Source organism: Mastigoproctus giganteus, chromosome 1 (assembly GCF_048544385.1).
Source record: "Mastigoproctus giganteus isolate SK-2022 chromosome 1, ASM4854438v1, whole genome shotgun sequence".
NCBI classification, from domain to species: domain Eukaryota; kingdom Metazoa; phylum Arthropoda; class Arachnida; order Uropygi; family Thelyphonidae; genus Mastigoproctus; species Mastigoproctus giganteus.
Window position 1 is genome coordinate 89608025 of NC_143575.1, and position 24651 is coordinate 89632675.

Here is a 24651-nt window from a genome sequence, read left to right on the forward strand (position 1 = left end):
GAACGCTTTCTGTAATGGTGAAAAAAAGGTCAGGTTACCTCCACTTGAATCGCATGGGAGCTTGAACCCTCCCGAAATGGAGGGGATAACCTAACCTTTTTTCTTTAGAATCATGGGTGGACTAGCGCATAAATTGTTTATTAACAAAATATTAATTTTTATTACTGTACTTTTATTTTTAAAGACACTCGTGCCGATACACACGTATCATAACATCAATCAACACCTCAATGCCTATTCACTATATATATGTCTAATGCTCCAAAGCGCACAGTGCAGCAGTAGAGGAAGCAAAAGGATATAAATAATGTGTACGCAGTACCTGATACGTGGTCAGGAGTAGTCCCCTTTTGAATTTCCTGGCTATGTATCATATTTCCATCTACTATATTCAGATTTTGCATATTTGCCTTCCCTTGATTCTACCTCTTGCTAAAATTGCCCTCCAATATTATTTGTTGGAGGGCAATTTTTAATTTATTTATTTATTTACTTATGTATTCTTTTTTTTTTTTTTTTTTTTTTGCTAAGTCCCAAATCATTATTGTACTAGTTTTTTCTAATTCTTTCACCTGTTTTACCACTACTTCACTTCCGCTTTCTACTATCCCTTAAACTTCTCTTAGTTCGTGCACCATGTGTATTTTTCATTTCCTTATTCACATAAACTTTATTTATTCTACAAACCACACATTACATATATATATAAAGAATCTTTCTTTCTTTTCCTAATATTTCCTAACCTAACGTTTAAGGTTAGGTTAGGAAATATAAGGAAACCTTTTCAATTATTTCATAACCTACCATTTAAGGTCAGGTTACAAAATATAACGAAAAATAAAGAAACCTTTTTCTTTTTCGTAACAAAACCTAAATCACCAATATAGTGAAAAATACTCATGAACTCCAAAAATCTGCTGTTAATAATGAGAAAAAAAAACATAATGAAGAACATAAAAATGAACGGAACAAAAGGCGCCTCCATAGCCAGGTGGGCAGGAGCAGCAGCACGTAGCACACGCTTCTTGATTAGACCGGGGTTCGAGCCCGTGACCACCAAATACGGAGATTGCGGAAAGGTCAGGGAATGACCACCGCATATCGTCCCCCGGAGCAATATGGCCTTAGTTGCTAATGCTCCTAAAAACCAAACAACAAAAACAACGGAAGAAAACTTTTATTAATTTAGTTTTCATCAAAAACTCAACTAACATTTTATTTTCCTTACAAATTTCTTCCATCTTTAAAAGATTCATCGCTGCTATTACCTATTTACTGTTCATTACAAAACTATTATGCACCGTTCTTTACTTATAAATAGACATTATAATGCCAACTAAAGACTATACAGTAGCTTGTTGTCTGTCACACCCACCATCAATCATTTCATTGTTTGCCACGCCTACCTGTCAATCAATATATCCTTCTCGATTTCGGCTCCAGACCGATAACACCTACCATTTGTTTACCGAGCGAGCAGTGCTAGAGTCCGGTGTTGGGGAAACTAATTTTCCATGTAAGTTATCAGACGTTTCTCGTTGTTCTCGTGTTGGCTTTCTTTACCCTAGCCATAACTTCTTTCATCTTCTCAACCTCCAACCCATGTATGGTATTAAGTACTCTAGGTTCTAATACCTCTCATTTGGGGTTTTCATAAAAAAAAAAAAAAAAACTTCCCAGTGGGCTGCTGGATGGTTGTGTATTGTTGAGCTCACGATTAGGCATTGTGTGTAATAAAGCGACACTGCCTTTCAAGCATCCGGGTCTCCTGTTTTTAATGGCACATTGTAGATAAACTTTAACAACTAACAACTTGTGCATAATGTTGTGAGTACTATTACATCTCTACACATGCAGTGACATAGGAAGCCTCTGTGAGTCAAAGAATAACATAAACATAACTGTCCTAAGATATGCTTATATTGTTCTTTTTAAAAGTCTTGAATTTCTTCAGCTGCAGCGATAACTGATGTTTCCATTGCACTAGTAGCATGCTATAAATCAGTGGTTCTCAAAGTGGGTGCCGCGACGTCAAATTTAGCATCGGCTTACATTGTGGTTTTTTGCTACAAAAGGTCGTTGATTTTCATGCAACTGTGTAAATTATAAGTCATCATGAAATAATTGCTGACCGTATTGCAGTGTTTATGTACACCTACATATACAGAACAGCCGAGCCGCCCGTCGCAAACACTGTATTTGAAACAGCACAGTGCCGCTGCGAATGCTCATAATCCCTTAGCGAATCTTAGTCCTTAGCTTGCATTCCTCCTTTGATGTATCAATGTGCCTAGTTGTGCATATAGTCGAGCATGTTTTGCACGTTAAAGTTTTAGTTAATATTTCTATTTCAAATACTTTAAAACAGTGGCCATGAAAAACTTTATTATTAAAAAGAGAAAAAATCAAGATAGTAATGAACATTTGAATCAAGAAATAGTGGCATACAACGAAGATACTTTACAGAGCAGCAGAAAAACTGAAGTAAGCACAAGTTCAACTATAAAAAATAAAAAACTCGTATGTATCAAGACAGTTACTTAGAAATGGGATTTACATGGTGTGGTGATAGTTTTCCACATAATTCTATGTGTATTGTTTGTGGAGTAATATTAGCAAATGATTCTATGAATCCAAGCAAATTATCATGACATTTCACTACAAAACATAGTAACCTTTCTAATCAGATACCAGATTACTTCAAAAGATTATTATAATTGCAAGAAAAACAGTGCTAGTTTTATAACAAAATTTAAAGTTGCATAGCCGAGTACAAGAAGCCAGTTATTTAGTGGCAGAAATAATAGCCAATGAAATGAAACTGCATACTATTGCAGAGAAACTAATTCTCCCCGTGTATGCAGTAATTTGTAAAACAATGTTTGGGATAGAAGAAGAATTAAAGAAAATTCTTTTGTCTGATGATACGATTTGCAGACGTATTTGCAATATGTCAGATAATATTGAAAAAAATTGTTTCTTCTAAAATTAAAGAAACTCCTATATTTGCATTACAAGTAGACTAATCTACAGATATTGGAGGTAAAGCCCAGCTACTGGCATTTGTTCATATTATTCAAAATGATAAAATAATAGAATAATTTTTATGTATCAAGAATTAGAACAAACCACGACAGGTAAAGATGTTTTTAACGTTTTGAATGAATATTTAAAATCTATAGTTGTATCATAGGAATCATGTGTGGGAATATGCACAGATGGGGCACCGTCCATGGTTGGGTCATTAAAGGGTTTTCTATCACTACATTGTTTTTTACTTCAACAAGCTTTAATCGCAGAAACACTAGGAGAGGAATTGCTATCTGTCCTGATAAGAGCAGGCCTCTCAAATCACGGTTATTTGCAAAACTTTGTGAAGAACTTGGATTTGCACATTTGAACCTTCTCCTTCATACTGATGTCAGATGGCTGTACAGAGGATGAGTATTGAGTCGTGTTTACGAATTAAAAGTAGAACTACTCACTTTTTTTGAACAAGAAAACAAGCATAAATTTTGTCAATTGTTGAAAAATGATTTTTGGCGTACAAAATTCACTTATATAACAGATATATTTTAACAATTGTATAATGTAAATTCCAGTATGCAAGGAAGAGATGAAAATTTAGGCGAAGGTAAAGAAAGCCTGCACGAGAAGCACACAAAAGTTCGATGAAATTTACCGGTAAAAGTACTTTGCCATAACAGCATTTGTATTGTTGCTCGCTCAGTAAACATACAGTGGGTGTTATCAGTCAGGAGTAGAAATTGAATCCCATGGGAGATTGAAACCCTTCCAAAGTGGAGGGGTAACCTGACCTTTTTTCTTTAGAATCACTGGTGGACTAGTGGATAAATTGTTTATTAAGGGAAAAAAAAGCAAAGGAAGCCCACACAAGAAGCACGGCAAACTTCGAAAAAGTTCACTGGTGAAACTACTTTACGAACATTTTTTACGATGCCAGAACTTCCAATATGACTCTGTTCATGATTCAGTTAGTGATTCTAAAGGGGGAAAAAAGGTCAGGTTACCCCCCCTACTTCTGGAGGGTTTCAAGCTCCCGTGGGATTCAACTTCTACTCCAGACCAATAACTCCCACCATCTGTTTACCAAGCGAGCAACAATACAAATGCCATTACAGCAAAGTACTTTTACTGGTAAATTTCGTCGAACTTTTGCATGCTTCTCGTGCAGACCTTAGTCAAAATTTATTAAAATCTTCTGATAAAATTGCCACTTTTAAAGACGGTAAAATTTTGAAAAATTAAAGTTAACGAAGCCAAAATGGAAATTTTTTCAGAAACAGCTGCAACAAAAAGTAAAAATATAAAGAAGTTAATTTCTGAACACTTAACATCACTAGAAGAACATTTGTTATTATTTCCCTGATATATCTATCAACAGTTTTGACTGGATACAAAATCCGTTTGTTGAATTGACATCTAATAAAATGGAGTTAAGCCTTAAAGAAGAAGAGGAATTAATACAGATTCGCAATGACTGTAAAGTTGTGATTAAAATACTCTGAAATTTCACTCGAATCCTTTTGGATATTAAGAAGGAATATCCCAACATAGGAGCCAGAGCACTTCAAGTTTTGGAACAATTTTTTTACCTCATACTTGTGCGAACTTGGGTTTTCTACGCTCCTTAATATCAAAACTAAAAAGAGGGAAGGTCTGAAGTCAGTTGAAAATGAAATGTATGTTTATCTAAAATATGCCCAAATATAAATGAACTATGTAAATTGCATCAAGCACATGATTCACATTAATTGTGTTATGTTTTGTTCTCTTTTTAAGAATATATTTTTATTGTAATAAGCATTTTTTCCTAAAATAAATAAAATTTCAGTATAATTTTGTATTTTTTTTTTTTAGTTAAGAATTATTTTAGTTTCTGTATATAAATTAGAAAATGTACTTATCATTCTAAAAACATTAAAATAAGTATGTAAAAACAATCGAATATTATTTCTTTAATTTAGATTTTTTCATACAATTTATTATTCTTAGAGATATAGAAATTATGCATAAAATGCAGTATGAGGCCAATTTTTAAATAAAAAAAATTTTGCTTAAAAATCCTATACCAAAAGCCAAACGTTTTTTTCATGCATTTTTCAAAAAAAAAAAATTCCCTCATTGCCCTTCCACATGCACCACCTTAAAAAATATTCTGGCAGCGCCCATGCACCCGGTGCTGGGGTGCCAGGAATTTTTCATAATGGATTTAGGGTGTCTTCACAATAAAAAGTTTGAGAACCACTGCTATAAATGATACAGAAACTGTCATTTGAACTGCCTGCACTGTGTCTCATCCATAGAAACTATATGCAATTCAAGAAGTCATTATTTTCCTCTTCATATCATGTTAGGTGCCACAAACATAAATACCTGTGGAACTTAACATTCACAGATGTATCTGTTCATTATTGAAATTCTTGAGGGAACCCACTTCAGTCATTTATGCACAATGGTGTAAGTAGTCTCACAACTGATATCCAACTTACTGCCCACATTGTAAACTTTCACACCTTGATCTGCCCTGGTGGCATTGTGTTCCTAGGCAATATTTTCTTCTGTGGCAACTTTGTTGGGGATAATTCTCCATTAGTTTTCTTCCTGAATGGTAATAAATTTTCTATGGTAGACTTGTATGACATACAGATGTCCTTTTCTGTATGCTAGCAAACATCTGTTGGAGAGATGGCTTTCACTGTAAGAAACTGAATAATACTGCAATATGAAAGCTTGGGTGTATCAATTATTGTGAAGCTGTATTGTTTCAGCTTCTTCACATCACTCTCCATGCTTACTGGGCAGCTAGTGTTGTTCATTAAAAATATTAATACTAATCCTCTAATTTGCCCTCTCAATATGACTTATTTAAATTTAGACAATTGAAATCTCATTTTCTTATGACTCCCTACAGTGTTTCAGAGAATTGCTTCTCATTCCTCCGGTAATCATATTAATGCCACTTCTGTTCATCATAAAAAGTCATTGGTTTGTTAAGGTGCCTCTGTAGCCAGGCGGGAAGGAGCAGCAGTGCGCAGCACACGCTTCTTGATTAGACCAGGGTTCGAGCCCGTCACCACCAAATATTGAGGATGCAGAAAGGTCAGGGAATGACCACCGCATATCCCGGAGCAATATGGCCTTAGTTGCTAATGCTCCTAAAAACCAAATAACTAACTAACTAATTCATTTGTTATTATTTTGAACAGTGTAGTGGTTTGTTGCAAAATTCTAATCACCAAGGAATAATAAGATGCTACTTCCAAAACATCATACAAAATAAATTTTCATGCCAAGTTAAGGTATAGTGGATTTACTACTTGTCTCATATTCATAATTTTTTTTTTGTACGTTGTGTTATTTTATTATTTACAAGGAGACAAGATTTAAGCCTAAATGGTTGTCAGATGAACTGATGAAACTCGTGACAGAAAAGAAAAGTGCATGTGCTGCATATAAATTATCAGGTGATACAGAAACCTATAGTAGATATAAGCTAGTCTGTAATCGAGTCACAAAGGAGGCTATAGGCAGAATTCAAGAAATGGTCTCAGACAGTATTTAAATTCTATATGGTGGGACCAACTGATGATGTTACTAACAGCAAATTCAAAATGGGAAGAATTCAAAGAATTAATCTTGGAAACTACTAGGCTTTTCATACCAACTAAGAAATATTGTTCAAGATTTAGGCCTAAATGGATGTCAGATGAACTACTTAGACCTGTGACAGAGAAGAAAAATGTATGGGATGCATATGGATTAACAGGTGACACAGAAGACTATGATAGATATGAGCTGGTCTGTAACCAAGTCACAAAGGTCGTTAGGCAGGCAAAGGCAGATTACAAGAAATCTCTCGCAAAGGATGCAAAGAAAAACAGCAAAGAGTTCTTTGCTTATGTAAACTCTAGAAGGAATCAGATTGGTCCACATGATATCAATGGTTTAACTGTTGATGATCCTGCTCAGGTAGCTAACAAACTAAATGAATATTTTGCATCTACATTCACACATGAGGAGAATGCCAGAGGTGTATTAAACTCTGGCAGTAAGCTAGATTATCTTGTAATAACTGAGAGTAAATTGGAGGAGAAATTGTTGAAGATAAACATAAGAAAGGCACCTGGGGTGGATGGAATCTATCCAGTTATATTAAAAGAGGCAGCAAAGGAAGTAAGAAAACCCTTCGCCATAATTATGAGAGGTTCCTTGGAGTCATGGACTGGAGATGTGCAAATGTGACCCCAATACACAAAGGAGGATCAAAGGGAGACACAGATAATCACAGACCTGTTAGTTTAACTTCTGTTCCAGGGAAATTAATGGAGTCACTGGTTAAAGAAGAATTACAGGATCATCTAGACAAGACTTCAGTTATAGCTTGGACACGGCATGGGTTTGTTAAGGAGAAGTCATGTCTGACCAGTTTGATTGGGTACCAATATGTAGTCACAAAGAAACTGGATACAAAGAATAATTTTGATATCATATATTTAGATCTTAGAAAGGCTTTTGATACTGTTGCATGTGGAAGACTGGTGCACAGATTGGAGCAGTGTGGCATTGGAGGTAAATTGCTGCTATGGATAAAGGGATGGATGTTGAGTGTGAGAAGACAAAGAGTGGTAATCAATGGACACTGCTCTTCATGGACTAATGTTATTAGTGGAGTCCCCCAGGTTCAGTGTTTGGTCCATTGTTGTTTTCTGTATTCACTAATGATATTGATGATGGTATATCAAGCTTAATGTCCAAGTTTGCAGATGATACAAAAGTCAGCAGGGTTGTTAATGATAGTACGGTGCTGCAACAGGATCTAGAAAAGTTGAGCAGATGGGCTAAGAGGTGGCAACTGAAGTTTAACATTGACAAATGAAAAGTACTGCATATGGAAAGCAGTAACCCTAGAGTAACGTGTCAACTGTGTGGTACTACTCTGACAGTGGTAGAGAGTGAAAAGGACCTTTGGGTAATTGTGCAAGCAGATGTGAAATTTTCTGAGTAGTGCAGATGGTCTGCAAGAGTAGCTTGTAAATGATATACAGGAATTTTTCTAGCAGGGATAAGAAGGTGATTATCCCCTTGTATAAGGCAGTGGTCAGGCCACACCTTGAGTTACACCTTGAGTATACAGGTCTGGAAGCCTCATTTTAAGAAGGATGTATCGCTGTTGGAATGAGTACAGAGAAGGGCAACAAGATTAGTGAATGGAGCAAAGGGTTGCTCTTACAAAGAAAGGCTTAAGTTTTGCAAATTACAGTGTCTGGAGACTAGGCACCTGCGAGGTGATCTGATTGAGTTGTATAAAGCCTTGAATGGTTTGAACATGCTCAATGCTGATGGGATTCTTCCTCTTGCTCAGAATAATTGCCTGAGAGGGCATAAATTCAAATTGAGGAAGGACAGTTGTAGGATGGATGTGCAGAAGTTTGCCTTTAGCCAGCAGGTGGTTGATTGCTGGAACAGATTTCCATGTCATTATAGAAGTTGATAGCTTAAATAGATTCAAGGCAGAACTAGACAAACATTTGGAGCGAGTGGATGGGTGAAATAAGGGGGGTTGTGTTTTTTTTCTTTTGGCTGATGCTATATAGGCTTGCTTTCTTGCATCATGTGCCTTTGCTAATGCTAATGCAAAATCTTTGGCAAAGAATCACAAAGGAAAAACAGCAAAGGCTTCTTTACTAATGTAAACCCTAGAAGAAAGGGGTGAGTCAGATTGGTCCACTTGATATCGATGGTTTGACTGTTGATGATTCTACTCAAATAGCTGACAAACTGAGTATTTTGCATCTACATTCACGATTGAAAAATTCTGTATTGAAGTGGAGGCCAGAAGTTTATCAAGCTGTAATAGGTAGCTAAGGGTTTGATGGGATCTATCCAGTTATTTTAAGGAAGGAAGATCCTTGGACTCAGGGGAAGTCCCCGTGGGCTCGAGATATGAAATATATCACCAATTCACAAACGGGGATTAAAGGGCGAAATGAGTAATTACAGACCTTTTAGTTTAACTTCTGTTCTGGTGAAAATAATTAGAGTCATTGGTTAAAGAAGCTATGCAGGATCTTCTAGACAAGACTGCAGTTATAATTCAAACACAGCACGGGTTTCTTAAGTGGAACTCTTGTATGACCAATTTGATTGGATACTATGATGTGGTCACAAAGGAACTGGTTGCAAAATTTAATTTTGATTCCATATACTTGGATCTTAGAAAGGCCTTTGATACTGTTGTACATGGAAGTGTGCTGTACAAAGTGGACCAGTGTGGCAATAAGGCACGTTGCTGGTATGGATAAAGCAATCGTTGACTGGGAGAAGACAGTGAGTGGTAATCAAAGGACACTGCTGTTCGTGGACTAATGTTATTAGTGGAGTGCCCCAGGGTTCGGTGCTGGGCCCATTGTGATGTTCTTTATTTATCAGTGATATTGATGAAGGTATATCAGGCTTAATCTCCAAGTTTGTAGATAATACAAAGGTTGGCTGTTTTGTTAATTACAGTAATGATAGTACGCTGCTGCAACAGGATCTAGAAAATTTGAGCAAATGGGCAGAGAAGTGGTTAATCTGGAGTTTAACATTGACAGATGCAAAGTACTGCTTATGGGTAGCAGTAACCCCAGAGTAATGTATCAAGTGAGTGTAGTACAAGTGTGCGGTACTACACTCAAGGAAGTGGAGAATGAAAAAGACCTGGGGGTATTTGTGCAGTTAGATATGAAGTTTTCTGAGCAGTACAGACAGGCTGCCAGAGCAGATCATGGGGCCTTGTCCATAATATACAGGAATTTTGCTAGCTAGGTTAAGGGAGTGATCATCCCTTTGTATAAGGCAATGATCAATCACACCTTGAATACTGCATACAGGTCTGAAGGCCTCATTTTATGAAAGATGGAGAGTTGCTGGAACGAGTACAGAGATGGTCAACAAGATTAGTGAGGGGAACAAAGGAGTACTCTTACCGAGAACAGTTTCAGTTCTGAAAATTGTTGCTCTGGAGACTAATCATCTGCGTGGTGATTTGATTGAGGGGTATAAGGCTTTGAATGATTTGAGCAAGCTGAATACTAATGGGATTCTTCCTCTTGCTCGGATTATGCACTTGAGGGGGGTGGAAAGACATTTGCAGGATAGATGTGCAAAATTTTGTCTTTAGCGAGCAGGTGATTGATTGCTGGAACAAAATTTCATCTGTCCTTGTGGAAGTTGATAGCTTAAATAAATTCAATTAAGAACTGGACAAAAACTTTTGAAGTAGGTGAAAGGGGTGTGTGGTGTTTTTTTTGGCTGATACTGTATAAGCTTGCTTTATTGCATGTTATGCCACTACTGATGCAGATGAGAGATGCCAAAAGGTGTATTTCTTGTACTAATAATATTTTAGGGCATCAGTGCATTTGTATCATTACTACAAAGTTGTATTTTCTTAAACAAACCAAAGTTTGTCTAAAACTTTGGCCTTTTTTTTTTTTTTTTTAGACAAACTGTGGTTGTCTAAAAAATTCAGCTATGTAGTATCATTCAAATGCACTAACTAATGTCATACTGTGATCCATATTTAAATATGAAAATATCTTGCAAGCCACCATGGGTACATCATAAAAATTCAAAATAACCTGTAAAAACTCTAAAGTACCTTTTGTTTAAATTTAAATTCGTATAAGGCATTTATAACATTATTGAAATTTTTGAAAGTTTTCTCTCTCTGAATTACCACCCATTAGTATCTATTGTATTAGACAGCACTGCACACTTCTTTAGCTGAAACCTACACTTCTCCCTATTAAAAGCAACAAATGTTTAATTCCTCCTGTTTAGAAGAAAGTTATTGCCTTTACAGAAACAAACTAAGAACCCAGGAAATGTTTGAGACAACTCAGTGAGTTGCTGAGAATAACTCTGTGAGCCAATGTAGCTCATGATCTGTGTTGTGGACCTTTGTCTATGTGTACCCACTGGTTATGGCAAGTTTTACTGAATAATATAACAAATTTATAGTTGGCTGAATCAATTTGATGGTGAGTTTACTAGAAGTTGAAAATTTAATAGGTTTTTTTCAGCTATGGTAAATAGTACATAGTTTCTTGTCTTGAGATAGAATTAAACTTATAATATATCGTTGATTTTTTTATTAAATTGAGATTTTGTACATTTGTATCATGTAAAATGGTTCTGCTTAAACACTTCATACATAAATGGGTAATTGAAAAATAATGATTTTTCAGTAAATTAAAATTTTTTGCATTTACATCATATGTAACAGTGTTTTTTGTGTCCTTACAGCTTTTTATATGATGCTAGGGAATATTAATTTAGAAAATACAACACATGAAAGTCCCAGTTAGTGCTCACTTCTGTTCTATTTTTACTTAACCCCAGGTTAATTTCCTGTAAAATGTAAAAGAAAAAATGTTTTTTTGTGTTACAGTTAGGACTTGACTTGTGGAAAAGAAATATGATAGAGCCTCTTAGGATTAATCTCGTTCACTTACTACTGGAAGCTATCAAAAGGTTGGTTTTTTTTTTTTTTTCTGCTTTCAGGATAAAATATACAAGATAAAGAAAATGTATAGAATGATATAAACTGTTATTAATCCTTTTGCACACATGCATTTTTCATATATGTTGTATGGAATATGCATGTACGGCAGGGGGGGTCAAAAAGATTTGTATTCACACAGAAGTAATTGTGATAGAATGTTGGAACAAACACCATATATTACACTTTTCCAGCATAGTTACCAGACAAAATGATATACAGTCAATTCCGGTTATTTGGGACACGTCGGGACTAGTGCATTTTGGCCTGATTAAGTGGCTGCCCCAATTATCCGAAGTTCAACATAAATAGTTAAAAAAATACAATGAACCTCCGCTTTACAATTGGTTCACTGTACAATCAAATCATGTTATGATGGACTCACCATAGTAAAGTACCGTTCACTATACGATGTGTAGTAAGCGTTGGTCATTGTGATCACGTTTGTGAATTGAATTTTAATTTTATTAAACAGTGATTGTAATTAGCGAAAATAGAAGGAATATTATCCACAGACTATAAAATTAAAGATATATTAAGCACAGATTTACCCTTTATTACATTACCAATTAAAAAATATGTGAAAATCGGAAGAATATACGTGATAACCGGAATAATTAATACGTACTGTAGTAGTAGTAGTGGCATGTGATGCAAGAAAGCAAGTGTATGAGCTTATGCAGCATCAGCCAAAAAAAAAAAAAAATCACACCATTCCCTCCAAATGTCTGTCCAGTTCCTCCTTAAATTTATTTAACCTATCAACTTCCACAACGACAGATGGAAGTTTGTTCCAGCAATTAACCACCCGCTGGCTAAAGGCAAATTTCCGCACATCTAATCTACATCTGTCTTTTCTTAATTTGAATTTATGCTCCCTTAGGTTCGTAATCTGAACAAGTGGAAGGATCCCATCCGAATTCAGTGTGCTCAACCCATTCGAGGCCTTATACACCTCAGTCAGATCACCACACAGGTGTCTCCAGCCACTGCAATATGCAGAACTTAAGCCTCTCTTGGTAAGAGGATCCCTTCATTCCCCTCACCAATCTTGTTACCCTTCTTTGTACACGCTCAAGCAAATCTACATCCTTCCTAAAATGGGCCTCCAGACCTGTATGCAGTACTCAAGGCATGGCCTGACCATTGCCTTATACAGAGGGACAATCACCTCCTTTTCTCTACTAGCAAAATTTCTATATATCATTGACAAAACCCCATGACCTGCCCTGGCAGGCTGTCTGCATTGCTCAGAAAACTTCATATCTGACTGCACAAGTACTCCCAGGTCTTTTTCATTTTCTACCACCTTAAGTGTAGTACCACACAGTTGGTACGTTTCTCTGGGGTTAATTCTACCCATATGCAGTACTTTGCATTTGTCAAGGTTAAACTTCAGTTGCCACTTCTCAGCCCATCTGCCCAAATTTTCTAGATCCTGTTGCAGTAGCACACTGCCATTACTGTCATTAACAACCCTGCCAACCTTTGTATCATCTGCGAACTTCGACACTAAGCCTGATATACCTCCATCAATATCATTGATAAATATACAAAACAACAGTGGACCCAACACTTAACCCTGTGGAACTCCACTAATAACATTAGTCCACGAAGAGCAGCACCCATTGATTACCACCCTCTGCCTTATCCCACTCAACCATCCTTTTATCCATTGTAGCAACTTACCCTTAATACTATTCTGCTTCAATTTGTGCAGTAGTCTTCCATGCGCAACAGTGTCAAAATCTTTCCTGAAATCCAAGTATATGATATCATAATTATTTTTTGCATCCAGTTCCTTTGTAACCACATCATAATATCCAATCAAATTTGTCAGACAAAACGTTCCCTTAAGAAACCCATGCTGTGTCTGAATTATTGCTTTCCCTTAAGAAACCCATGCTGTGTCTGAATGAATTATTGCTGCAGTCTTGTCTAGATGATCCTGCAATGCATCTTTAACTAATGACTCCATTATTTTACCCGGAACAGAAGTTAAACTAAATGGTCTGTAATTACTTGTGTCACCCTTCGATCCCCCCTTTGTGAATTGGGGATACATTTGCACATCTCCTGTCCATGGGGACCTTCCCTGAATCCAAGGATGCTCTCATAATTATGGCTAAGGGCTTGCTTGCTTAGTTCCTTTGCCGCCTCCTTTAATATAACTGGATAGATCCCATTCCACCCCAGGTGCCTTTCTTACGTTTAACTTAAACAATTTCTCCTCCACTTTGCTCTCAGTTATTACAAAATCATTAAGCAACCTGCTACAATTTGATAACCTTCTGGCATTTTCAAACCTTAATAACTTCCTCATGTGTGAATGTAGATGCAAAACCTTATGTGTAAATGTAGATGAATGTAGGCATTTTCAAAGCTTAATAACATCCTCGTGTGTGAATGTAGATGCAAAATACTCATTCAATTTGTTTGCTATCTGAGCAGGATCATCAACAGTTGAACCATCGATATCAAATGGACCAATCAGATTCATCCCCTTCCTTTTAGAGTTTATATAAGTAAAGAAATCCTTGCTGTTTTTCTTAGCATCCTTTGCCAAAGATTTCTCCTAATCTGCCTTCCTCTGCCTAACCTTTGTGACTTGATTACAGGCTAACTTATATCTGCCATAGGCTTCTGTGTCGCCTGATAATTTATATGCATCCCATGCATTTTTTTTCTCTGTCACAAGTCTCATTAGTTCATTTGATAACCATTTAGGCCTTTAACAATATTTCTTAATAGGTATGAGACTTTTAGTAGCTTCCACAATTAATTCCTTCAGTGCTTCCCACTTAGAATTTGCTGTTGGTAACATCATCAGTTGATCCCACTGTACAGAATTTAAAAACAGATATAAAAGTTATAAACAGATATTTTGCAAGTCATAAATAAGTGACAAGCGGCATTATAAGTCGTCATTGGGAGATTAGTGTACCTATTATCTTGCAATCCCCGCTGTCTTCACACTCGCCGCTCAAAAGGAAAAAAAAAAAAAAAAAAACAGAGACCAAATGTTTAGTCTGTTTTAGTGCTTCGCGTCTATTGTTGTGTTCCGTTGCAGCGCAAAAGGACAAATTTTGTTTCGTTATTTATGTCAGGGATGTCGGATTTTTTTTTTTTTTTTTTTTTGTTTAGAAACCGCGAAACTGATGGGTAAACGCAAAAGAGTTGCATTTTCAGTTAAGCAAAAACTTGAAATTATTCAAAAGTTTGAAAACGGTGCATCTGTTAAATCTCTTAAGGAATCATTATAATAAAGATTTATCAAAATGGCCAAATGTTAACAAGTATCAAGCGGAATTCAGATTTGTCAATAATAATATAGTAGCAACATGTTATTAGTCATTCCCGAGTTAAGTAAAACTCAACGAAGTAAGAAGTCCTGGAACGTGTCTCTTACGGGGACTTTTATATTTTTGGATTAACTGGGAAATCGATTATCCAGAATTTGTTTTTTACCATCTATCCCGGAAAATCGAGAGTCTAATGTATGTGGATATACACCATATTACCAAAAGTATCCATACACCCTTTGGATTTTGGTAAAAATTAAGACATATTCCTAGCAACTTTCAAGGGAGGTGGGATGTCATCATATGGTGCCATATTAACAATCATTCTATTCATGTCATTGCACCCTTTACTATGACCATTTACTCATTTTGCCACTTGTCATTCGTTTGGAGAGATCTGGGTTCAAGTCCCATCAGAGATGAGGAATTTCTAGAGGGTTCTTCAGTTGGGGCTGTAGTGAGCCAATCTCAGTTGGAGGAAGTATGGATCCCCCCCCCCATTAGTTACTTTCGATTTTTCAGCCCGCACAACATGCAAATTAGCCCATGAACACACACACACACACTTTTACAAACATAATATATATGATGCAGTATTTTCTAAGTTGCTGATGTGCCTAAAACCCCATAAGAAACAACAACATCATGCCATTGCACCAACACTGCAACACCCTAGATCAGTTATAGCTGATGTAATTGTCAAATGGAAACATTGTGGTGCTATTACGCCCAAAAACATTTCACTAGACCGCAGAAGTTGACAGAAAGAAACCAGAGGGTGTTCAGAACAGAAGTACATTAAGCCCACCAGTCTTCATTGAATATTGATAACCAGTAATTCAGGAACAGCACAAGAATTGATATTAGTTTAATGACAATATATTAGAAGTAGCATAGCATTAGATTTTACTGAATAGCTGAAGCACACAAAGCAAACTTTATAGCACACAATTCACAGTATTGACTTGCTGGGTACACAACCCATTATAATTAGTCCCCAGAACATTGGAAAGCTGTGTTGTGAAGTAGTGAATCATGGTACACAGTTTTCTGAGAGAGAGAGAGCGAGAGAAAGAGAGAGAGCGAGAGAAAGAGAGAGAGAGAGAGAGAGAGAGCGAGAGAGAGCGAGCGAGCGCACGTGTGTGTGTAATGTTATCTACCAGAGCATGTCATCCCAAATGTTAAGCTTTACAGAGGTGCTGTCACCGTCTAGGTTTATTTCTTGTAATGTGGATTTAGACCATTCATTGCTCCTTAAACAATGAATGCTATACAGTCATTATGAACAATTCTGCTCTTCCTGTACTATGGCAGCTGTATGGGAGGGCCCTTTTCCATTTCAGCATGTTGATACAGCACATCATACTGCATGGCCTGTGGTGGTTAGGTTTGAAGATGCAGGCATGCAAAAATTTCATTGGCCTGTTCAGAATCGTGACATTAACCCTATTGAATACCTTTGGGATAAACTGAAACATTGGCTTTGCGTCAGGCTGACACACTACAATCAGTAGTTGAATTAACCACTGTGTTGAAAGAGGAGTGGACTAAAATACAACCTTTCTGCTATCAACAAGTTAGTGTACACAGTGCATTACATTTCAGGCATGTTTAGCAAATAATGATAATGCATGATTTATGGGGGGGGGGGAGAGAAAAATAAGAACTTCTTTGCACAAACCAAGAGCATTTCATTTCTGTGCATCTACCATATTGCCTGTGCAGTCCTCCAATCTGCACACTACAACAAACATAATATAAGGTATATGCATAGCCTATGTAATATGTATATAAAAAAGAAATAATAAGTGCTGGATTTGTATTGGTCATATTTTTAATTAAATTTGGATAGGCTCAAAATATAGTTCTAAGAAAGCTAAATATAAAATATCATCAGAAGAGTCAAATTATTATATATGGATGGATGGACAAAGAAATATTTACTGGGATGGCTTTATTTCATGAAGATGGATGGACAGACAATAGGTACTTTATGCATATATGCTTAAGTGCCTTCTACACTACAGTACATACTGCAACTGGAGCTTAGATCCATAGTATATATGGCATTGCAGAATGCTCTTTTAAAACATAACAGAAAACTTTTAGAGATATTGTAGTGGGGTAAAGGATGGCTAGAAATTTATAATTCTATGGGAGTAAAAAAAAAAAAAAATTGTGTTAGTATTAAAGATACTCTACACAACAGAGGTGATAAATCACACTGACATGATGAAGCTGTCTGCTTCCTTATTACCTTCAAAGATTTACCACCCAACTGGCTAAGAGATATGAAATAGTTTATTTTTGTTTGGTATATATTTTTGCTTTCTTGCAGCCCCATTGCTGTTGAGGTAAATCTGTGACTACAGTAAGAAAACAACCAGCTTCAGTATGTCTCTATGATTTCTTTCATGTTGTGAGATTCACATCCAGTATTGATAATTCTTTCATATTCCCATAGTTTTACTCTTTCAACTATCCTTTTCCCTGCTACATTATCCACAATTGTTTTATGTTTACAAAAACATTTCTTAATGAATATCCTTATTATGAATCTAAAATATTTTTCAGTACCATTTCCCTTAGTATTAAGAAGTTTGTGTATTACAGTGAAGTTCCTAAAGTCATAATATCTTATATTTTTTCTTTCCTACTTCCCAAGTGATCGACTTGGAGATAGTCCAAACCAGCCCATTATTCATGGTGTTATTCATTCATTTGTTCACGTTGAAGAATACAAAAAGAAAGGTTCTTTAGAGGTAAAATTTCTATGTACATTTATAAATAAATAAAAAACTTACTTTATGCTGTGCATGTATTTATTTACTTCAGTTTATTTTATGTTTATTAAGCATTTTTCTGTTGCCTATTTAATCCAAGCACATAAAGCCTCTTAGACTCTTAGTGCAAAAAAAAATATCTTTCTTACTTATCAACATAATTGCGCACCAAGATGTAGCTCACAGTATTTTCTTTGATTTCACTGTTAAAAATTTGAAAAAAAATGATAATTAATGAAAAACAGGCTGCCAACCGTCCTTTTGGCTTTCACATCTAAGAGCTATTCAGAGAGCTTAACATCACAGTAGACGAAGTTGCCTGATCAGCAGAGCAGCCATTTCCACCCTGTCTTGATCAAATACCAGCATGCGACTTCTCCCTTAAGAACTGGGTAAAGTGTTATACCCCGTTTTCTGTCTACCTTCAGCTCTATTCAAAACACCAAGCTGAACATTCTGACTTCCTGCCAGCTTACCCAGACATCTCAAAGTTGGGATCGTGTGTGGGATCTGCTGCTGTCTTTTCAGACAATACTATATCTAAATAGATTCCCCCCCAAATGCAGCATAACTATGCCGCGCACAGCTGCATGCAGTAGAGTTAGCCTTGGATCATATAAGAACTCGCCAATTCCAGCAGTTGATTGTACCAATTCTTTGAGTGCACTGCAAGCTTTATGAGCAGTGAGATATGCTACTCATCCCAGGTTCAGCAGATGATATGCACTGTCTTTGAAGGTGGTTTCGATATCTGCTTCTGCTGAATCCCCAACTACATCAGAATTAGTGGAAAGAATTTGACTGATACTGCAGCCAAATCAGTAGCCCCGATGAATAATTTTGGCCTGCCAGTCCCCTATACAGAATATAGGCAAATAATCTGTAATAAGCTATATGTTATATTCACAGTGCAAAATTCATGGAATCTGCAGGTAACAAACGTACTATATCCAATTAAGCCAGTAGTAAAACTGTGGCACTTAACTATTGTAGTCTGCACTGGGATCATAAAGAGGAAGTTGTTCTTGCTGGGCTCCACATAGTACATTGTCATCTGGCACATTCCTTTTTACTGATGGCTGATTACCCTTCTGTGTGCAAGTATCCTTTTATCCATTAAGCATGTTTTAACAGTACATAAAATTTTAGAAATGCACATTTTACCACTTTTAACCATCTGACCAAGTCATATACACTCAGTCAGATTTCATCCGACAATGACCATGTGTCAGGAGTTTAAGTTGTTACAAGATGTTAATATGTATATACAATCTATTTTTACCCTTATAGTGCATTTTATTTATTTATTTCTGTGTATATAGCTGTTTGGCAAAGTTACCAAAATCTTAATTTTTTTTTTGAAATTTTAACTTTTTCTTGGTGCATTATAATCATAGCCGTTTTTGTGCCATTAAAACTGATATCAATCAATCAAATCTATTAATAACAGGTATTAAAATTTTTGTTAAACAATTCAGCACTGAAAAGACTCCAAGGTTCATGGGGTATAATTTTTCTCAGCATAGTCTGTGCTTGTTAACAGATGAGATTGTGTTTACTGGGATGGATGCACTTAGGTAGAACGGGGTGGAAGAATATTTGCTGATTCTGTCGAGGAAGTGTTAGTGTGCCAGAAAACTGCTAGCTTGGGGGGGGGGGGGGGGTTGGAGGCAGTAAAAGCAGTTTTTTTTTTTTTTTTTCTGAGCAGAAAAAAAAAAAAAACACCAGCAGAATAAGAAAGTGTAGAAAGGCAACACAGAACAGGATCAGGTTCTGTTCTGTTCTGTGTTGCCTTTCTACAGAACAGAACAGGATCAGGTTCAGAAGCACAGGTTTTGAGAAATGTGAGAAATGCTATGGCCCAGGAGCTTCCTTGGCTTCAACGTTGTTCCGTATTATTCTAACATCATTCTGTCAGAAGAGGGGACATTGAGTGAGTGTATTTGGTATGAAAGGAAATAATTTTCCAAGATCATCAATACAAGAGTAAGAAGAAAAGTAGGTGCTAATAAATCAGTTTTGCTTTTAGCAGAGGATGCAGTAGAACCATCAGGTTGTAACAGAGATGGAAGTATGGGTGGACAGAAATTGCAGCTAATAGTTTTGGCTAGAGACCATAAGGCTCAACTACTATTTGAACAGCAAACTAGTTTTCTACTCTTAATCATATTTCACAGCTGAGTTTCAGTTGGTTAATAATTGTTTTACAGTTTTTGTGAGCTTTAATAGGCTGGAGATGAAGCTGGTGATTTGGATAGAAGCCATTGCAATATGCTACATTCTTATCTTGAATAATCTTAGCACTGTTTTTTTTTTTTGGAAAACTAAGGTTTAGATAAAGGACAAGATTTTAGGGTGGAATGCAGAAAAAAAGGATTTCATCCCTACACGATTTCACTGAAATGATCTGAGCAAAAATTAGGATCAGAAGATTTAAAATAGTAATCTAGCCAAGGAAAATAAGAATAGAAATTCCCAGACAAGACAAAGCTGAGAATGTTCATGAAAGGGGGGGGGGGGGTAGAGTCCATTGGAAAAGAGGATATCACCAAGGTTTAATCTCAGGTACCTAGAGGACCACTAACATTGACTGTGTGCTTTGAATGGCTGTTGGCCAGGAAAGGATCAAGAATACTGGTTATATGGTTAAGATTTTCTGATATTCTGGTATGTAAATGCACAAGTTGTGTAAGATCATTAGTAATCGCAAAAGCCTGAGCATCTCAGCCAGCTGGAGTTGATGAACATTTAATCACCCAAAAATATTAACTCACTGTTAGGTAAGTTAGTCATTTCAGAGAAATGACTTTTTCCAATCTAACTTACCAAAACAAAAATATTCTGAGTTATTTCTAGAATTAGCAGAATGATTGAGGTAACAGATGAATTTGACATAATGGGCTAAAGAGATTTTAAGCCAGAGAAGAATGCCAGATTAAAATGTTGCTGTTTAGCAATATCAGAGCATGTCTGCTCTGGTATCCCTTACCAGCAACTTACTTATTGTTGAGTAAATAATTGGAGTAACTGAGATGAGTAGTGGTTAAAGCAACCAAGAATTGAGATTATCAGATTAATAAATGGGGCATAGCACATTGTGGGTAAAAATGGATATCATTCAGATTGAACCTAAGACCACATATTACTGTAATTGGACCACTCTTTAACAAACTTCCATATAGCAAATTTTTCTATTTAGCAAATTTGTTTGATTTCCCCTTTATGTGGAAAATAGTTTCCTTATAATGAAGAAAATTTTCATGTAATGAAATGATTTCGAGATATGTGGGTACGCATTGTTCACATCTCTGGACTTTAAGCAATAGAGCTGGTCTTGGCGCATTATAGCCTTAGTAGCTAATGCGCCAATAAAACCAAAACCAAACCAAAAACCAAACCTAAGCAATAGAGCTGATGCTGTAAAGCAGGGATTAAGAGCTAAATGGATTAAGAATTAATCCCTTTTAGCTAAAGGGATTAATTCTTAAGAGCACGAATTGAGAGCTAAAACATTCCACAATTTAGTGATGCCCATAAAACCTATGCAACCACCACCGCCTTAAAGACAAGGTGGAAATGATACAACCACCTCTACTCTACTGAGGAGTTGTGCTGGTCAACTGCTATCTATGCCTCCACAGCCATTGGCAAAGATTAAGGCCTGTTCCTGTGGTCAACCTGTTTTCTACTGTAAGCACCCTATTAAAGAATTAGGAGAGAATGATTTTCCTTTATCCCAGAAATTCACATGTTGTTTGGCAGAGATGAGTAATCCACACTTTCACTAAATTTACCTATCTCTGTTTACATGGTAGGTACAAGTGGTCCTAAATCAGTTTTGTTTTGTTAAGGTTATTTGCTGTGCAAATAACCTTACAGTGTCTAAGAGGAAATCCTTGAGTGGATTTCTTGAGTCTATCTGCACTATAATAATAGTGTGGATCGGGGCATTAAAAAAAATAATAATAAATCACTAAAATTTTGTATCCTTGCCAGTAGTGTGTCAACCATTCTGAAAAATCTAGTTTCGATTCACAAACTGTTTTAGGAGACAGGACTGTCAAAAGTGAAGTTGATTCGAGGCCAAAAAATGCCAATATCGGGGCCATTAATAAAAGAAAGGCTACAGAGTACGCATCTTTTCTGGGGCATAAACATTCCACACCAGTTCTGGGTTGGCTGGACAAATTTAAAAAGCACCATGGCTTACTCAAAAAATATATTTCTGGTGAAAATGGAGTTATAATCAAAGAAGAAGACTACCCATTATAAAGAAACCATTTTTTAAAAAATTATTCAATATTGATGAAAGAGGTCTATTTTTTAAATGTTTATATGGTAAAAATAGTAAGGAGAGCATTCTTGGTTGGTACAAATATGGCTGATAATGAAAAACTGAGGCTTTTGGTAATAGGCAAAAGTTAACAAAACAGAAAAAAAAAAAAAAGAAAAAGAAAAATCGGGTTGATTGTCGACAACTGCACTACCTAGGGTGCACACTGAAAAAAATTATACTGAGAAACCAACTAACCTGTAGCTTCTGTTATAGATTTGCAGATGTGCATATCAGAGTTGGCAAAAGTGTGGAGTCAAGATGTGATGGAAACAATGATTAAGAATTGTTTCGCAAAAGCAGGTTTTGCTAAAACACCAATTAACAGCGATGAGAGGAATGAGCTACTACAAGATTGAGCAATCTTGGGAAGAACTCCAAGCGAGATGTTTGATCAGTGGAGAAATTGTTCTTGACAAATTTTTAGTAGTTGATAATAATTCATAGCAGCTGAATGTCTGAGTGACTTCAACATTTTGGAGAGTATTCAAAGAACTAGTGACAATGTCGACAATGAATTGGATAATAATGAAGGCAACTAAGGCAATGAGAACAATATTAAACCTTCCAAACCTGAAATGTTGGCAGCATTTGAAACTTTGCATCGAGGCCTTCACTGTGAAGAAAATGTGCCAGAAAATATATTCGAGTGTTTAAACAAAATTTATTTTTATGAGTGATGTACGGTAAAATCCAGTGTACAACAAAAAATAACTAAATATTTTACGAAATAATTCTTAAAACTGTAATAATATATTGTGCGCATTGTGTAAATAGTCATTTCTTAATATGCATGTATTAATAAATTAGTTATTTTAATATGTTAGAAAATTTATTCATTCCCACTTATTTCTGATTTATTTCCCATCTTTTACTATATTTCTGAATGTTAAATTACAGTATTTTTCTTTGCTGAAAAGGTCATATTTCTTTATAATGAAATTTCTGTTTAACGGATTTTTTCAAGCGCACGATTGATTTCGTTATATAGAGGTCTGACTGTATTTGTAAAATTAATGAAAAAGCTCTTGAGAGGTATAGGTCTTTTCATAGATAAGTTTGTTCCATTTGTTTGAGTAGATAAGTAAAAGTAGAGGAGGAACATGCATGAATTAATGAAATTTCTGGATGTACACAATCAAAGCTGTACTGCCATGCCAATGACAGTATTGGTTGCCATTTTTCACTTCTCTCTGGATATACACAGCAAGAATATACCTAGATCCTTGACTTTAGATCCCCTATACACATGAGTAAAGGCAGCGAAATTATACAACTAGCTCAGCGTTTCTCAACCTTTTTTCCACGTGACCCAACATATTTGTTTGTAATTGTACCGCGACCCAAATGTTTATAATATAAAATTTTTAAAAACCTAGTAGACTGGAATCACTGTATATTACATAAATAAATAAAATTATGCATATTTGACAATAACTTCTACATGTGAAAAGTAACATTCAGTTCATTTCTACTGAGAGCAGTTCAGACAAATTTTGATTTATAACGAATACTTCAATTTCATTTTTTATTATTTAAATTCAACTATGAAAAATGTAAGACTAACGGTTTTAAATAAAACAGGCTGTTTCAAAATTATAAAAATCACTAAAATAGTTTGAATTATATTTATTAAAAACTCTTACATAAATAATGAACAAAATAATACAAGATAATTTTTAATGACTTTGTTGTTGTTCAATTAATTTATTAATTCTTACTTCAATAGAATTAGTTAATGCTATTCTCATTGTTGACTTATGTTGAGTCGGTTTCTGAACTTATTTTTCGTAACAACCATGTTGAAAATCCACTTTCAGCCAAATAAGTTGTTGCAAATAAAAGTAACAATTTTATTGCCTTTTCACTAGGTGCCTCCGTAGCCAGGTGGAAAGGAGCAGCAGTGCATAACACACGCTTCTTGATTAGACCGGGGTTCGAGCCCGTCACCACCAAATATGGAAAGGTCAGGGAATGACCACCACATATTCCCCGAGCAATATGGCCTTAGTTGCTAATGCTCCAAATAACAAACAAACAAACAAGCCTTTTCACTCAGAGTCTGATATTCTTCTTCAATTTGTAACCAAAATGTAAAGTAAATTATTCTGGTTTTCTATTTCCAAACTCTTGTCTGTTGATAATTCAATTAAATTTTCTTCTTCTGATAGAGAAATTATTTGATTGACATTGTTGAAAAGGATTTATTACTCACATATTGCCCAAACAAATATCTCCTGTAGGTGGGAAATATTAAACAAACTTTTCTTTTAATTTTAATAAACGATTTTGTTTAACTTGATGTGGCGCCTCCGTAGCCAGGTGGGCAGGAGCAGCAGTCTGTAGCACACACTTCTTGATTAGACCTGGGTTTGAGCCCATGACCGCCAAATACGGAGCATGTGGAAAGGTCAGGGAATGACCACCACATATCCCTGGAGCAATATGGCCTTAGTTGCTAATGTTCCTAAAAAAAAAAAACAAAAAATAACAAATAACTTGACGTATATCCAGAATTTCCTTCTGAGTTATCATGTTGTCCTCAACCATTTGTAAGAATGATGGAAACATATCAAAACAATCCTTTTTAACTTTGTTTAACCAGAAGTCAAGTTTTTTAACAAAAACTTCTATTTTATTATAACAAATAAAAAGATTGGTCTG

The 24651-nt window shown here is 35.8% G+C and overlaps 1 protein-coding gene across 1 annotated transcript in view; it reads left to right on the top strand.

The window, feature by feature from the left end:
• The window catches only part of Cul2 (cullin 2), a 388410-nt gene that overhangs the window by 169866 nt on the left and 193893 nt on the right, over positions 1–24651 (top strand). The window contains exons 9-10 of the mRNA XM_090373712.1: positions 11459–11541; positions 17537–17633. Of these exons, the coding sequence (XP_090229838.1) occupies positions 11459–11541; positions 17537–17633 (180 nt within the window). The remainder of the gene's footprint in view (positions 1–11458; positions 11542–17536; positions 17634–24651) is intronic.